Source organism: Electrophorus electricus, chromosome 8 (assembly GCF_041902795.1).
Source record: "Electrophorus electricus isolate QZ-2024a chromosome 8, ASM4190279v1, whole genome shotgun sequence".
Taxonomy (NCBI): Eukaryota; Metazoa; Chordata; class Actinopteri; order Gymnotiformes; family Gymnotidae; genus Electrophorus; species Electrophorus electricus.
This window is the reverse complement of record NC_137504.1, coordinates 13,435,147-13,452,500: the sequence shown is the minus strand read 5'-3', so window position 1 is coordinate 13,452,500 and position 17,354 is coordinate 13,435,147. Positions and strand designations below refer to the sequence as shown.

At 44.1% G+C, this 17,354-nt stretch overlaps 3 protein-coding genes across 7 annotated transcripts in view; 1 reads left to right on the top strand and 2 right to left on the bottom strand.

Moving 5' to 3' along the window:
• ankrd46a (ankyrin repeat domain 46a) overlaps nt 1–589 on the bottom strand; it is a 1,905-nt gene extending 1,316 nt beyond the window's left edge. Inside the window, exon 1 of the mRNA XM_027018914.3 lies at nt 279–589. Within this exon, the coding sequence (XP_026874715.2) occupies nt 279–589 (311 nt within the window). The remainder of the gene's footprint in view (nt 1–278) is intronic.
• A 567-nt stretch (nt 590–1,156) lies between these two features.
• atg4a (autophagy related 4A, cysteine peptidase) lies at nt 1,157–7,281 on the top strand. 5 transcript variants are annotated; one of them, XR_014125033.1, is made up of 13 exons: nt 1,157–1,383; nt 1,987–2,097; nt 2,340–2,411; nt 2,633–2,731; nt 3,023–3,124; nt 3,528–3,600; nt 3,760–3,839; nt 3,943–4,166; nt 4,430–4,508; nt 4,795–4,972; nt 5,480–5,536; nt 5,650–5,761; nt 6,451–6,488. XR_014125033.1 is itself a non-coding variant. In XM_027018892.3 (13 exons), exons 1-13 carry the CDS (start codon nt 1,374–1,376, stop codon nt 6,513–6,515), a joined length of 1,230 nt encoding a protein of 409 aa, XP_026874693.2. In that variant the 5' UTR covers nt 1,157–1,373; the 3' UTR covers nt 6,516–7,281. The 5 variants fall into 5 exon arrangements, 3 of the variants coding, with proteins under 3 accessions (XP_026874693.2, XP_026874685.2, XP_026874701.2); XM_027018892.3 differs by having other exon boundaries at nt 4,795–4,940; nt 6,451–7,281; XM_027018884.3 differs by having other exon boundaries at nt 4,795–4,940; nt 5,650–5,772; nt 6,451–7,281.
• Nucleotides 7,282–7,863: 582 nt separating this feature from the next.
• On the bottom strand, nt 7,864–16,737 carry irs4a (insulin receptor substrate 4a). Its single transcript, XM_027018852.3, has 2 exons — nt 13,209–16,737; nt 7,864–10,933 (listed from the first exon to the last, which is right to left on the bottom strand). Exons 1-2 carry the CDS (start codon nt 16,432–16,434, stop codon nt 10,929–10,931), a joined length of 3,231 nt encoding a protein of 1,076 aa, XP_026874653.2. The 5' UTR covers nt 16,435–16,737; the 3' UTR covers nt 7,864–10,928.
• Nucleotides 16,738–17,354: the final 617 nt, after the last annotated feature.

Below are 17,354 nucleotides of genomic sequence, written 5' to 3'. Positions count from 1 at the left end.
CCCTAATCTAACACAATGGTGTTATTTAAAGCCACCAGAGTATTAGAAGTAGATGTGTTGCAACTAAATTCTGCAGGGCAGTAAGTCTTAAGCCTTGCATTTCAGCAGCAGAGTGCTTAGTGCAGGGCAGCTTATAGGTGGCGCAATGAACATTAGGGCCTTGCAGGACAGAAATGTTCAGTAGAATTTGTTGAAAAGTAGCCAGAGGTGTCCCACACTACTGAACATAGGACTGGAGTTAGGACACGTTATAACATTTAACGTAGCCCAGGACTAACCAGATGTCGATCTTAAGTCCGCTGGACACCAGAAAGTGGATGGTGTCGACATGCCCACACACGTGCAGCGCAGTATTCCCTTGCGCGTCGGTGGCTAATAGGTCTGCTCCAAACTTATGAAGCAGACGACAGATCTCAACATTCCCCCGTGCTGCAGCCAGGTGTAGCCCCGTCCGACCGCGGCAATCCCGTGCATTCGGATCAAAACCGGACTCAAGCAGGCGCTTGGTGTAACTTAAATCTCCGTCAATGCAGGCATGCAGTAGTGGAACAGTAGTTTGCAGCGAATCGTTGACGAAGACGTATGACATACTGCAGGTTCTCAACCTAGTCAAAAGACTACCGACAGGGGGAACAATGTGAGAATGGGCGCAAAGTGACTGAAGAGTTAAAACAACATAGACTAAATACAAAATTCTCTGAAACGACGTACTTCAAATGACGTTAGCTAGCTGGCTAGCTGAGTTAGCATAGTTGACAACAAAGCTAAGCTACCTCAGATAATATACACTAGTCGCGCATCCATATTTGAGTTATGTTTTGTCAGTTTTCGATATTTAGATGGAAGGTGCATTACCATACGTAATATTAATAAAGGCAAGACACTTAGCTAATTAAATATGATTAGCTAGTTAGCCACAGAGTCATTAATAGCGCAAATGTCTGTCCTGCCCCAAACCACTCAGGAAAGCTAACCTATGCTAGACGTTTCAATTTTAATAGTCACAATAAATGTAACACTAGAATACCTTATTATCTTGAAGGCGTTCCCCAAATTGCTTTTACTATTCTCTTAAATAACACGTTACAACTGCTGCTAACCGCTGGTAAAATACCCCTAACCTAGCTAGGTAGTTAGCTTACTTGCTAAATACGAAATACACATGACGTAAACATGACAACGGGAGACTACAACATCCAGAATGTCTTGCAATGTTTTGATGACAAACGTTATTGCGGTTTCCCGACATGTCTGGTATATGTAGTTCATTTTGGGATTATCGTTTGAATCAAAACAAGTAAAGGGACAGCATTATCCACAGTTCCGTGCGTTACATTTGTATAGTTGACTTTAAACGCAGATGACAGCCCAGGATGGAGGCAGGTAAGACATGTAGAAACAAAACAACTGCCAAAAAATGTATAAAGTGATAATCGAACATGTTCGTAACGCGTATGGAAACCCTAAAGTTAGAAATGTTTCAGAGTAGAATCGTCAAGAGGGTCTGTTCACTATTTTTTCTAGGAAGGATTTCCTTGCTAACTGAGTTTCAAGTTTTCTCATTGTTCCTTCGCGGTGGCCCGAACACATCATCTCAATACCCGGCACAGACCCCGGCTACTGATACAGCTGTACTTTTTACATAGTGACTTTAATCAAATCAGTTTACTTGTTTTGTCTTTTTATATTATTTAAGATAGCCAGCTGCCCAGTTTACTTACCCAACTAAATTTAATACGAGTTAGGCTACTTAGCTATCTATCTAACTAACTGAAAGATAAATAACTAATGCTGATGTACCGACGTAACCAATACGCTCAGATGTTTCGTGTCCTATCAGTTGCCGCTCCGCTATATTCGTGCTCTGATACAACCCATCCAAAACGACAGCAACAGTGATACCTTATAAAATGTTTTCCTTGTGTTAAGATTTACTTTAGAAAAGTTTTGTCATATACGACAGCAATCCTTCTTCTTTTGTTCCAGTTTTAGCCAAATATGAAAACCAGATCAACGTGTTCTCTGAATTCCTAGAAGATTTGCCAGACACCAATGAACCAGTGTGGATCTTAGGAGAATGTTACAATGTTAAAACCGGTAAGACAGATTGGGATGTTTCTTACAGAAGCTTGTCATTCATAATAAGGAATTCTGCAGTACACAAAACCTAGCTATCAAGTTGTCAGAAATTTCATTTGCCATATGGAAACGTAATTCATCTGAAAATACAGGCAGAACCAAATAATCATACCTGTCATTCCAGTACGGTGAAGATCTGATGGGCATGCCTTTGTTCCATCAGGATTGCTATTTTGCTTGATCATTCTGTTTCTCTTCAGAAAAATCCGAGCTTCTTTCAGATGTGCATTCGAAGCTGTGGTTCACATATAGGAAAAAGTTCTCTCCTATAGGTCAGTGAAGTGTATATATCCTAAGATAGCCCCTCACTGGTTTACGATCCATTGTGACTTTCCTTTTGGTGGGCAGAACACTACAGAGTCTACTGCTACCCTTTGCCCAAGTGTGTTGTGCTCCATAGACCATTTACTCAGATGTTGCAGGCATGGCTGTTTTCTCTGCTTATGCTGCTGGAAGTGTTTGAGAGGGCTGACGCTGTTTTTCTGGCCCGTAGGAGGGACGGGCCCCTCGTCGGACACAGGCTGGGGCTGCATGCTGCGCTGTGGGCAAATGATACTGGCACAAGCCCTGGTTTGCCAGCACCTGGGACGAGGTGGGTCAACACATGTACCCCTGATGGCACGCAGGGATCTGCGGGGCCCTCTTCCAAATCATGACTGCTCAGAGTTGCTTGCAAATGCTGCCATATCAAGAAGCCCAGCGGTTATTTTCATTTGGTTGAGAAGAATGTCTCAGATTAGCAATTCTCAGTTCTTGTTTTGGTTTCTCACAAACTGTTCAACTTCAGTTAACTGGGCAGTGTGCTTTTTGAATGGATGATGGTTCATCACCCTGCGATTGTTACCTGAAATGTGAATCCACACTGTTCTGTGAATCACCTTAGAATGGCGGTGGGTGGCAGAGGGACCTCAGCCAACAGAGTACCAGCGTATCCTCCACTGTTTTCTGGACAGAAAAGATAGCTGTTATTCAATTCACCAGATGGGTAACTGATACTTCTGTGTGTCTTTTGTGCATCTGCGTGTGTGTCGTTAGGTGTGTGTCTTTATGTATGTGTGTTTTGTCATGTATTTGTGTGTACGCATGCATGTGTACATGTGCAGGTGTGTAAGTAAAAACCTTATTCCAGTATTCTCCTGCATGTTCTTATCTCTGTGTGGGCTAAGGTTAATCAACAAGCCTATGATGTTTCTGTGATTTTGGCTGCTTGTACAGAGAACCTGCTAGTTCTCGGTACATCAATTGTAGAACATTTATTGTGGAACAAGCTGGGCCCTTTTTACCACCGCCACACGGTCTCCCCATATGTGCTTTGTTGGTTAGTAAGAGTTCTTTCTTTGTAGTGAAACTGAGTCTAGTTCAACATCCCTGTCTCTGTCTGTGAGCAGCTCAGATGGGAGTTGGGGAGGGCAAGTCTGTTGGAGAGTGGTACGGTCCAAACACAGTGGCACAAGTGCTCAAGTACGGGTTTACTCTTTCTCTCATAAAACAATTAGTTGAGGGTAACCTGGCATCTCCTTTGGAGAATCAATAGTATTACTTTATAATAAATTGCTAAAAGTTTCAATTCAAAAATTTAAATTCTAAGTTAGAATTATTCTGTTCTGTGACTTTTTCCAGGAAACTTGCACTGTTTGATGACTGGAATTCCTTAGCTGTATATGTTTCAATGGACAACACGGTTGTGATCGAAGACATCAGTAAGTTTTTCTATTTGTCTTGTTGCTGTTGCTGTTTTTGTACAGACTATAAAATGTATGTGCAGTCACTTTCTTCTGCTCGGTCTCTTGCTCACTCTGACAGGGAAGCAGTGTTGCCAGGGGGCATGGCCCAGGTCGGGTGCCTATGGCTGGGGCGAGTCCCAGCCCTCTGACAGGTCCTGGTCAGGACGGGGCCGGGCAGAGGAGGCAGGGCCAGCGCCGTACCCCTGCTCCCAGCAGGCCAGGGGGTGGAGGCCCCTACTCCTGCTGATTCCACTCCGCATGGGCATCAACAACATGAACCCTGTGTACATCCAGGCCCTGAAAGTAATAATAAACTACTGGTTCAAACACACCCTAATTCTGTGTATGGAATCATCATCTACTGATCAGGGTTGTATAGTATGTTTTAAGATTATTGAGATCAGATTTGTGATCGAATCATCCAATGATATTTTGGTCCAATTATAGTGATTGACACTCGTCATAATAGAAAGCCAGCATGCTCTATGTAGTTTTCATTGCTTTATGTAAAATTTAATCATCACATGGAATGTATTTCCTCTGACTCAGATTACTTTTTATTTAAGGAGTGTTTTAAGATGCCTCAGTCTTGTGGAGTACTGGGTGGAAAGCCTAATTTGGCTTATTACTTCATTGGATTTATAGGTGGGGGCTTTCACAAGATCTCATATGTGTAGCACTTTGGAATAATAAGTGCCTGTCTGTCTGTTCCTTTCTCATGTGATCCTCACTGTATTCCTATATTGTCTGAATTATTATTTTTTTAAGCATAAGGCACAGTGTTCATGATAATTATCCATTATTATTATTATTATTATTATTAATAAATACTGTTATGTTGGGTTTTTTTTTTAAGTATGGACAGTCATTTTACAGTCTATGTTAATCTTCGGCAAATGTGGGCCTGCTTCACATGCACCCCCGTTCCTAGATGACGAGCTGATCTACCTGGATCCCCACACCACCCAGCTGGCTGTGGACTCAGAGACGGGCACCCCCGTGCATGACCAGAGCTACCACTGCCAGAGGAGCCCTCACCGCATGAAGATCACCAGCCTGGAGCCGTCCGTGGCGCTGGTGAGGCCTCCACAAACGAGTGCTGTGCACGGGTTTGTATGACTGTAACGATTTTGTGAAGCGGTCGATTATGGCTCTGAGTGCTCTGGACCTTTTCAGATGGGCCAGCAGTAAACAAAGGGTGGCAACCGCCTTTTTTTTTTTTTTTTTTTTTTTTTTTTTTTTTTTTTGTAAAAAAAAAAAAGCTAATTTTAAAGTGCTGGAATAGAAGGGCACTTGATTGTAAGGGCTGTTGACTCCTGACTAGGGTGCCATGGGAATGATCGCTGTACTGTTATGAATGCTGGTGTGTTCTCCAGGAAAGGATTTGGCCTCATCTTACAGTGAGTGTATATAGTTCCAATCCTGAAAAAAATGACAGTAAATAGATATGACCTTGCGAATCCTTTTTGTTTTTTTTGTTTTTTTTTTTGTTTTTTTTCTTTATCCTAATGTTGCAGTAGTTATGGTTCTTTCCAGCATACTTTTTATTTTGAACATTGGAATTGTGGCCTTTTAATGTAATAACCAAGCAGGTTGCATTTGTTTACTGCCAACAGGGTTTCTTCTGTAGGAGCGAGGAGGACTTCGATGGCTGGTGCAGTCAGGTTCAGCAGGTGCGGGCGCTCTCAACATCCATCAACGGTGCTGGCACCGGATGCTGACCGAGCGGTGCTTCCGCTAGGGTTTGTCTGCGCCTTAACGAACCCTTCCCCTCTCTGCCTGTTAGGAGCTTGTGAGGAAGCGTAACCTGCGTCTGTTCGAGCTGGTGGAGAAGCACCCCCCTCACTGGCCTCCGTTCGTGCCCCCCACGAAGCCGGATGTGCAGACCACGGGTGCAGGTGATCTAGAGGCCGGTAGAAGTCCTTGAGCTTTCCCCTTTATCTTCTGCACCATTTCCCATAAATCTTTGGGGCTTAAAAAAAAACCTTCTCGGGGGACATGCTCCCTAACTGGCATTTTCAAAGGCGCAGCTTTCACACGGAATAGAAAATGAACTCTTTTTGAATTTGAGATGAAGAATGAGACCAGACACTCATATGAGTCTTTCATGAAGGAGTTTTAGAGAGAGAAAAAGTGAGAGAAAGATCCAGAAGGATCAAACTGTTCTAATAAGTGGCAGTGAGCAGAGGTCAGCTTGACCTCTGTTGTGGCTGTATCACACAAAAGATGTTTTTCAAATGACCACACACATCACCAGCAGCCAGTGTGGATGATATCAGATAGAGAAATATTGACCTGATATATGAGTTGGCATGATAAAATGGTCTATTGCAATGCAAGATTCTATTAGCTGGGTTATCTTATGGAGAGTTGGTCTGCTGTACAAAGTGGTCATTAAAATGTAGTCCATTATCTTTCACTGAAAATCTTTAATATAATGTGATTCTAAATATGACTAATTGACTGAAATTTGTTGATGTAATTATTAACATGTCTTAACAGATATGCAGGTAGTATATTGTAAGTAGCATAGCAGTGGTGTTCTTTGTTCCATAACAACCTCTGTCTGCTTTGTTTCTTCCTTTAGAGTTCATTGAGTCCACAGACAAGCTGTTCGAGTCAGAGGAAGAGTTTGAAATCCTGAACGTCTGAGCTCCACCCCTTCACAGCTTGAGGCAATCGATACAAGATTAGGACAGGGGCGGAGCCTCAGGTTTCTACTGGTCCAGGTTGCACAAGTGCCTCAGATCAACACCAAGCACAACATACCAACATGCAAAAGAGCCCCCCACAACAACCAGTAATAATAAAGCAGGACTGGAAAAGCGAGGAATGGTGTCCTGGTCGGCAATCCCAGAGGGACGGTCTGCATGAATGAGCTTCCACTGTCTCGCTTTGGAATATGGAGCATTAAAAAAAAAGCAAAAAAAAAAAAGCCAGGGATCACTGTAGCTACTCTTGTGTGATTTTAGCCTCATTCATAGGCACTTCTGAGAGACTTTTATATCTTATATATATATATATATATATATATGTTGAGAATTCAGAGGGACTTGTTGGTTGCATAAACGTTACTGTATCGCATCTCATTGCCTCCTGTTGCTAAAGTGTAGCAGACATGGAAGAGGAACAACATGGAAATAGTGGTTTTGTAGAAGGTATGGTCTCAACACACACACTACTACCTGAATCCATAAAGACACCTGATATACAGAGAGCTTTTATTCAGTGTTATGTGAGGAAAACTGAAAACCTTATCTGTGGAAAGTGCCTCTCTCTTTGACATATTTATGTTGTATGGTTGATTAGGATAATTTTTTTTCACCTTTCATAAACAGACAGGTTTAAACAACACCCTCACCCCCCTTTTGCACATCTATGTAAATATGCCTAAAAATAAAGATATTTAAACACCTTTTCCCTTTTTCTGTATTGATTCTATGACCTTTTAAATGGAAAAAAGAGAGATTCTATGACATGAAGGCTAATAAAAGCTTAATTTTTAAAAACTTTCATTCAGCATTTTTCTTTGAGCATAAGTTAGAGAATGAACTGGACACAGTATGCACAAGTTCACAAAAAACATGCTGACTGAAAAAAATTCTCAAACTAGTTTAAAGAATAGTGTATTCTTAATTTCTTTTCATTATTTAAATAAAGGTATTTAAGTAGTTTGTGGTTTATTTCTACAAAACACGATCAAAGCCTAGCTTTTGTCTATCCTTTGTTTTCGGACCTTTCTTTGACAGAAAGGGGGGCGGGGATTCTTTGTTTGTTGCAGTGGGAGGCTGTTGCATAATGAGACCCAAAACACGATCTTGACTTTGTCCTGCAGATGGCAGCACTTATCAACTTGCTATAGAAAAGGGATATTTTGTGTAGGACGCGTTTAGTCGGATATATCTAGTCTTAACACATCTTAGAGCAATGTTGCATCATGCTAGATAACAAACATCTGATAAAAAAAAAACACCACACAAACATTAGTCACAGTCAAGAATACCTTGGCACTTTTTTTATTGCAATAGCTCTATGACAAGCAAAACCCATTTGATAAATATACACCAAAAATAATATATAAAAATGTAGAACTGACAAAAAATACATAAATAAAACGAATTAAAATCCTCAGACACCCTCGTTCTTAAATCAAGGAAAGTGGGTGCTGTGTAGCATGATCAACGAGAAAGGGATATCAAAAATTACAATATTTACAAAGGAAGACGGTGTTTCGAATGATCCGATTCAGTCAGCACTATCAGCATGGTTCAGCTCAATCACAAACTTTTAAGCAGCAGACGTGAGCATTGACTGGGATCCTCAGGAGCAACAAACGGCAAATCGTCAACACACACTCCGCCCAAATCAGATTTCCTCTGCGTTATCGCCCCCTCTTCCTTTCAGTAATCGAAAAAAAGGCAAATAAACTTGGCACAGTTCCAAACAATACGAGCATCCCGAACTCTAGCTCCACAAGAGAGCCCAAGGTACAAAACACAAGCTTGATTAATTTCAGGTCGTCACTGTGGTTATTGTGGAAAAAAAAGTCCCAAGAAACGGCATACTACAGTTTTCCCCCTTTTTCACATATTACATACATTAAAGCAACGCAATATCATGACACGATAGTATGACACAAAAGCTAGTGAAAGAAAGTGAACAGCCGCGAGGGAGCTGCCGTGGAAACGGATGGAGAAGTCACTGACATACAGCTTTGTCCCAACATCATCTGGACTACTACTGTAAAGCTAACACTGCTTACTACACAGCTTTCAACCACGACCTCTACCCAACATCTCTTCATATAAAGCTTTCAGGTACAGGCAAGAAAGGGACGGTTAAAACTCTTCATAAAAATAAGGATTAAAAAAAGTTAAAAATAAAAATAAAAAAGACAGATGTGAAAAACACATGATCTTAGTAACGTCATATTTACACAATTTTTTCCCTCTCTGTGAGCTATATATTAATATAATTGCAATCACCAGCAATGCTCTGTACAATCTGTCCCACAAACAATGAAAATCACTGCATTTGATTCAATAAATAAACATGTTAAATAAATTAATAACCAACATACAAAACAGAGCATTGTGTAGATCAGTAGGTTACAGCATGTACCGTGCATTGGATGGATGAGAGCGTGAACAGTTGATGTACAGTACCCGCGCAGAATCCAGCTGTGTAACATGGTGCATCGGTTTTGAGATACGAAACACGAAATATGCAAGAACGAAACCTCATAGTTCAGTAAACATCACTTTTTGTCCAGTCAACTATTTTTGTTTAACACTTCCAACTACCTCCCGCCGATTCAATTAAAAATAAATAAATTTAAAAAAAAAATCAGTGTCAACAGTAAGCTACACAGCTGCAGCTCAAGTAAACACAAAGCACCCTGGTGTTTTCTGCTGCTATGGAATGGCAAGATGTTTTGTGTATCTTCTGCTTTCACGACTTGGGAGCATGGGCACGACGAGCGAGGTGCCAAAAAGGAAAGGCAACCACGTGCCTACCAGGCGGGTCTCGGGTTAGAGTGGCAAAATACTTGTGGTCTCGTTTTTCCCAGGCTACAATGGGTTTTTATAAGCACAGCGGATGCTGGCAGACAACCCCGATGCCCTTTGACCCGCCCCTTTTCTGCCAGCGCTGACAGGTATCAACAGAGGTTCCCCTTATTTACTACAACCTCCTACATTATAACCAAATGCTCCACTTTGTGACTTCAAGACATATCTACAGTTACAGCAATACTAAGCTGATTTTTTCACCCTTAGGTCTTCAACGAAGACAAACTAACTGCGTCATATCAGATATACTTTCAATCATATGCACAGGAGGTAGCATCCACGTGAATTAGAAACACTGGGTTATCTAGTGCCTACAAAGTGCTAGCTGCATCTTAAGAAACTGTTTAGCGTGGCGTTAAGTGAGATATTCCATGTCATACATGTCGCTCATCATTGCAAAACTTGCAACTCACGGACACTCTGGGAGCAGAGACAAGATGGGAGTTACTTACTCACTCCCCTCAGGACTTGGACACGAGAGCGTGCCACACGTCCGTGCCGTCTCCATATAGACAATTCAACCTATAATCCACTACAAAGATCAGGTCAGCGCTTCCAATCTAGGCTCAAGCTCGTTTACTGCCACAGCAGATGCACGTAAGCTTCTAAGGCAGGTGAAACATTTAATTACAGGCGTGGTTCTTTTTTCCTATCAGATACTGATATGAGAATTTTGAACGACTTGCTTGGTGTCCTCGCACGGCTTTGTGGGAATGAGAGCTCGGCTTGAGCACAGCGTCAGGGGACACGGGGCTGGTGCAGCCAGACCCTCAGCGGTAACCAAACCCCCCCGCTGTCCATAGTCTGAAGCTGTACAGTAAAAATGACCATAAGTGTTTACAGAGGTGGTCTGTGTGGTCAGCTTAAACCTCTTTACAATGTGCAGGATCTGCAAGCAACTAAATGCTCCCTGAAAAAAATGCACCATTCATACAAATAGAAATCAATATAAATAAACAAGAGATATACAGTATATATGAGTGTGTGTGTGTGTGTGTGTGTGTGTGTGTGTGTGTATGTGTGAATGGACTACTAAGTAGTTGGCACATTTTACAAAATGTTATTTGATATACAGGCTCCTCCTATTTACAAAATTCTTGCAGATTTTGTGAGGAACAAACTGATGGACTGTAAATAAGGACTTTAGTGATGAATAGTGCCATAAAGGGACACTAATAAGTGCTATACGTCTGGTTGGCGTTCACAGTTCTGACTTAGAATAATACTCAGCGCAGCCACTCAAGTAAACAATAACTGTCATCAAACAAAATAAATAAATTGTTTTTTTAACAGAAAAAAAACCAACTAAACAAAACATGGAACCGGTTTGAGGCAGTTATGTAGAAGATACAGAGCAAAAGAGGTTGTGCAGTTTTGCAGTCTTTGCAGACAGAGGTCTGATGAGGAGGAGGAGGAGGATGAGGAGGATGAGGCAGCTTCCTCTTCTGCATTCCAGAGTTCCCATGTCCTGATACCCACTCTGCGCTTGATTAGCTCACTCTGAGAGAGAGAGAGAGAGAGAGTCAATACCTTACAATACAGTACAGGCTCAATCAAAACTCAATGAGTTTATTTGAGCCTAAACATGTAACTTATGTTTCTCAAGTAGAACTTGTTTCAAAACTTAAAACAAGATTTGAGGGCTCTTATGCATGTGGGAAAGGGAAAAGTAAATGGCATAATTGAAAATGTAGCAAAAACATCATAATTTGTTGTACTCACACCCCCAGTTTCATGTCACTAACTACTTAAAAATTAAATGTTACACTTTTCCTGTGCTCCCATAACTCTACATGCTCTTCCTTGGAAGCATCATTGGTATACAACTGCATAGAAACGCAGTTCCGGGTAAGTCAACATATGTGCATTGTGGCCTCACATTTCCAGACTACGTGACACTTTTAGAAAGCTGTATTAAATCAAATATATTAAATAGGTAATGATGATGACAACGACAATGAAAATGACAGTGACAATCACAATGGTAAAAATGATGGTGGGAGACTGGAAGATTGAGAGATGTGAAGGAAACACACACGGGACTCCTTGGTTCACAAGTCAATAGTTTTACTTTATCATTTTTTTAAATAAAGCCACAGAACACAAAAAACCTAGTCCACATGTCATGGAGGTCAGCAAACACCATGTAGAACCTCCACTTAATGGACTGAGATAGCAGTAACACTCTGAACTCAGTAATGCATTCAAGCCATCGGACCGCTGCTAGTCTCCAACAACCACAGGTGCGCAATATGAAAATCCCAAATATCACTATGTAAAATTGACAGAGTTAATGGTAAGGTACAGTATGCATAGATGGATGCTTGAATTCCAGAAGCCGGTCACCTATGTGTGTGTGAGAGGATGAAGGATTGGTTTATTGGAGCAATACTGTAAAACACTGTCGTCTTTTAATTCTCCGATGCTTGTAACCATTAACATTGCAGTCTGCAATAAAAGTGTGCTGCGTGCTGTTGATGATGCAGTTTGCATGTGGAAAGTTAACATCCTTCCAATACTCCAGATATCCATATATAAGTGATTAATGTGATATAAAGTGCTTATTTAAAAAAAGATCTTAAACTGTTATGTAGTGTGTATATGCCATGATACATTCTTAATAGGCTCAATAAAAATGCACAACCCTCACATACTACTAGAAGGAAAACTTATTTGAATGCACCATGGGATGTGTGTGTGTGTGTGTGTGTGTGTGTGTGTGTGTGTGTGTGTGTGTGTGTGTGTATATACTATGGAATTCTTATGTGTGTGTCTACTATGGAAAACATGATGAGTAGTGAAAATTAGCTCATTTCCTCCTAACGGGCAGGGACGAGGAGCAAAGCCTGCTCCTTAAATGTAATGGAAGTGTAATGCAAAAGTATAGCTGGAAAACAAGAGAGACCCGGGGGACATTCTTAGAGACACAGATGAGGGATGCTTGGAATGTGTGTGTGTGTGTGTGTGTGTGTGTGTGTGTGTGTGTGTGTGTGTGTGTGTGTGTGTGTGTGTGTGAGAGAGAGAGAGAGAGGGGGGCATACTTGATATAATCCATAACCACAAAAACACATGCAAATGCACAATTCAGTCTTATTCATATAATAGCTATGTCTGAACAGGAAAATGACAATACTATATGCCAACTGCATGTGCTTGTCTTTAATGTGGACTCACAAAGCCATACTGTCTGTCTTGCGCAGACTTGCAAAGTGTCAAAAATATGATTATCTACTTAACAGGTACAAAGTTTTGGTGCCAAACAAAAAGTCAAATAACTGTCGTTGCAGTTTGTCAACAATCAAAACAAAAAGGTGACTCCATGTCTTTAGCATAACAGGACTCTGTCCTTTTAGAAGAACAGGACTTTGTCCTTCTTCTTTTTGGTGTTTCATTGTATGTCACTAAGAGTTATTCATCGTCAATAGGGCCCTCCTCCTTTGAACTCTGCTTAAGATACTGTAATCACAGCCATTTCATATCAAAAAAAGCATATCAAAGAAGACAGACACATTTAAGTATACCACAAAATTAGAGCTGAAATAAGTAGGACAGTAACATTACACAGCCAAAGTGATCTAGAATACAGTACTTATTGTACTAATGTTGATGACTCACTTGACAACTATTCATTTACACTAGCTGTCATGCTAAAACATCAATTAATGAAGCAGTTTCAAAGGCAAATGCAAAGTTCGTTTGGAAACAAAACGCATGCGTTTGCCAGGTTAGTTGTCACTAAACTTGTAGCATAATGGGAGGCAGAAATACAACCAACCTTTTGAGGCAGTAGTGTGTCCTCCTGACATGGAGAAATCTATACCAGCGTAGGCCTCGCTCTCTTGGAGGGTCCCACGAGCTGGGTGCGGAGGGGGGGCGTTGCGGGTGTTCCTGGGGACATCCCTCAGGTCCAGAGCAATGTAGTTGAGGTAGCTGGATGAAGCGTTTCGGTGGTTCCCTCCAGTGACACAGTTAGCAGGGAGGACGACAGGGTCGGGAGATCCTTGATCGTCTGTGTGTGACCACACACTGTCAAAAGAGGCAGAGTTCTGCCACCTTCCGCTCTCCGCAAGACCGAGGTTGGCGGAGGCTCTGACACCGCAGACATTGGCACTGCTGCCAGGTGAGGAGCCGAAGGTCTCTGAGCTGTGTCTCCGGCGGCCCTGCGGGTCCGCCCGGACCACCCTTGGCTCCATCTGAGGACTGGGCGGCCTTTCGGAGATGCAGAGGTGCTGCATCATCGGCAAGGGGCTCTCGGCTCCTCGGCATCCACCGCGGATTTTCTCAGGGTCGAACTCGGTCTGAGCCTGACCATAGGCACACGCCAAGGGGCGCGCGTAGTTCGGAGGGTTCCATGGAGCCACGAGCGAGTGCCGTGGTGGGCGGTCCTTCAGGAGACTGTCCATGTTCAGACCCAAGTAGGCGTGTTCTGGCGAGGAGCAGCACAGCTGATAGCAGGGCTGGGCGTTCGTCACGAGGGGTGTGTCCGCAGCTGATGGCGATGATGCGGCGAGAGGATGCCGCTCCCCAAAATCCATGTGGATGTACTCCCCCAGGCTGGGCGGGCTGGGAGGATCAGCTGGGGACGTGGCGATGTATTCCCTCTGCTCGCAGTTCTCACGAGATGGAGCTTTGTAGGAACGAGGCAGCGAGAAGTAAGAACCGCGAGACCTGCGGCCTTCGGGGGAGGCCTGGGAATAGACGTCTGTGGCGGCTGTCCGGGACATGTCCATGTAGTCGTCGTACTCCGGCTGGTTGATGCCGGAGGGACTGCTTAGTCCCGGTGAGGGGCTGTCGCCGGGCAGCATCACCATGTACCCAAGCGTGTCCACCTGTTGCGAAGCGCAGGGATGAATGTCCAGGGTAGCCGGGTGATTTGCTCTGGGTTGCATAGGGGTGTAGTCTGCATTAGGAGTGGGGAGCATGCTGTACATCATGGGCATGTAGCCTTCATCCTTAGGCAGTTTCTTTTGACCGTCAGAGTTGAGCGAGGGAGGCCTGGTTGGGTGATGTAACTCCGAGTAAGACTTATAGCCTGCTTTAAGGAGGCAAGAGCAGAGTGGGTACCGTTTCGACTCCACGGGGCTGGATTCATCTAATGAAGATGAGGTCTGCGTCGCTTTCTGCTGCATAACGCCTAAACCATTGCCTGGCTTTGGCTTGGAGGAATGTGCGAGCTTGAGGAACGTCCTTTCCATATAACTGCTCTCCTCCTCAAAGGTCCTTGGTCCACCCTGTGAGTCTTTGTGCCAGTCCATGGCCATGTAGTCCACCAGCCGGTACTCCTCCCTGACGGGCGGCGTGTTCCCGTGGGACTCGGGGGTGCTGCTGCTTGCACGGAAATACCTAAAGTCACAAGGGCTGGGGCAAAACTCGTCAGAGGAGTTGAAGCCTCCGTCGCTGGGGGAACCGCAGATGGAGGAGCTGGAGGGCCGAGTGTGCGTGTCTGAGGCCGAGCCATGGCCGCTGCTGCTGGAAACACTGATGGGGCTGGTGGCGGACAGGAAATGCGACACGGGGAGGGAGGCGGAGCGGGTGTGGTGGGCGTAGCCAGGCGAGGCATGGGCGCAGCAGCCACTGCTCTCCTCCCGGCCCACGTTCAGGCAGGGGGTGTTCAGGTGCACCAGGCTGCCTGTGCCCGAGCTGAGAGGTCGGTCTGAGGTCCCCTCCCCCTCACTGGAAGTGCGGTAGCGCTGGCCCCGCCCTCCTTTACCCTTTCCTGTGGGAGGGGTGTCTGTCACTGAATCAGTCCTGGAGGGGCGCTGCAGCCCGGTCTGGCTGGGGGGCAGGTTGCCGAAGTGCCGGCGGGTCGTGATGAAGGGGATAGGATTGGTCCCAGAGGACTGGCTTTTGCTTCGCGGCCTAAAGTCTGGGAAGGCCTTCAGAGCCTTCATGGTGTCCAGAATCGTCTCGTGCATGTTCTGTGCCACCACAGAGTCCTCCACTTGCACCCAGATCTCACCTGGCCCAATGGAAGAGGAGCGTCCCACTTCAATGAAGAAGAAGCTCTCTGAATGGCCACAGCGGCGAATGTTCATTAATGGCAGGTTCACAGCAGGGGTCTCCGAATTCAGCTTCACCAGGTGAATTGTCTTGGCGGAAAGGCACAGACGGTACACCCCCATTAAATTCTTGGTCTGCCCCAAACCCTTGGGTTTCACATTCACCTGCCACACCTCCTTGAAAATGGTTCCAGGTGAAATTGTCCCATAGCCGTCGTCTAATTCATCGGTATCCAGCTGCCCCTTTTTACCCTCAGTCATTAGTTCAGTGAGGGCCAAGTACCAATCCTCCTGCTCCTGCTCACTGTCAGCCACCATAGCGAAGTACTCATCTTTAGTATAAAGAGCAATGAGGTATTTGTTCTTAGCATCAGCCCTCTTGTTGACTGTAAAACACTGGGATAGGTAAATAACCCTTTTAGGAGGGCATGCAACACTGGCAGTTGAGGCAGCAGCTTTGAGTGCATTTCGGAATTTTTTCTCACTGTCATAGTACTCCAGGCGACTAGGCCCAAGGTTGCTGGGACCTCTCAAGACAAAAAACCTCTTGTGGCCATGTTTTTGCTTTCTGAGATGGCCACATTTCCATATGTCTCTGTCCACGCCGCCCGAACAAACGGCGGCAGCGGCAATAGCAGCAGCAGTTGTATCAGCGCTAAGAACGCGGCAGAAGGCAGAGTCATGCACCTTATACTGAAGTGCGGGTAGGTTTCTTCTCATCAGAGGATCCTGAGTATTCTCGTCTGGGAAAAGATGATGGACTCTGAAATGATAAGGCGCGTGGTGCCTCCTCGGCTGGGGACCTTGATGAGCGGAGGCCGTCAAGTGTACGGGCAAGCGGGAGCCGCTGTTATTGATTGGAAAGGAGGAGGAGGATGGAGCCTCTCCGGCAGAGGTATCGCCGTCGGTCGCGGCCGCCGCGGTTTTTGTGACAACGCGACGCGGTTGCGCCTCCAGTGTCAACATAACGCCGTTATTTTGGAAATCTGGCAAATCTTCCATGGGACAATGCAATTAAAGGTCACTTTACCTTGGTTACACTGATGCACGGCCCATTTTTGGTTGCAGGATTATAGCTTCAGATAAGATTCACTCGTTTAAGTAATCCTCACCACTGTTTGATGTAATGTCCCAGTGTATCTTCATCACAAAATGCACGACAAAACGTTGCATCTTAGCAGACGTACCGTAATCGCTCGTTGCCATTATCAATCTTTATTTCTCCCCCTTCACTCATGGTGGCTACACATCACTACAACCCAGCGAAAACATCACGTGACAACAACGTCAGCGCATAGTTCAGGGTGAACGGGGGAAAGCCGCGGCTCATGACTGGCCAGACAGTATGACTGACATTGCTTTAATCCAATCTGATTAATCAATCCACCAGCCGCCTCCATTCGATTGGAGATTTCTGGAGTGTCTAGCCCTGTGTACAGACAGAGGTGGTGCTTGGAAAAATATCTTTGTAATGAGAATAAGGACGAGGCACCAAAAGGAGACAGAAAAGGCGAAGGATGGGGGGTCGACCACATCGTTGTTTCACTTAATCAAGGAAAATTAAATTGTATGACGGTCTAATGGTCGCCGTTTTGTTATTTTTTTTACACGATTGCATTATACTCGCAGACACGCTCCTCTGTCTCCCGCTCGGTTAGAGTATTAATTTGTTTGTTTAAATGTATTTATTTATTTGGATTCATCCACTGTGCATCTTTATTTAATCTTGTGTGCATTGAACTTTTTGATCTCGAATTGTTTTGAGTTGTGGATAGTGGAAAATACATTATTCATAAACAAATAAATAAACGAATGAACAAACAAAAAATACTGCAGCTTGAATTTTTTTAATATCTTTTTTTTTCTTTTTAATTGGGTAGTTTTAGTGAATTATTTCTGTCGTATCGGAGTTCTACATTCAG

Coding starts and splice junctions, on each gene's coding strand:
- irs4a (XM_027018852.3), bottom strand. CDS start 16,434: ATGGAAGATTTGCCAGATTTCCAAAATAACGGCGTTATGTTGACACTG.
- atg4a (XM_027018884.3), top strand. Junction 2,412..2,632: donor GAAAAAGTTCTCTCCTATAG/GTCAGTGAAGTG, acceptor TCTGGCCCGTAG/GAGGGACGGGCCCCTCGTCG. Junction 4,509..4,794: donor TTACTTCATTGGATTTATAG/GTGGGGGCTTTC, acceptor CCCCGTTCCTAG/ATGACGAGCTGATCTACCTG.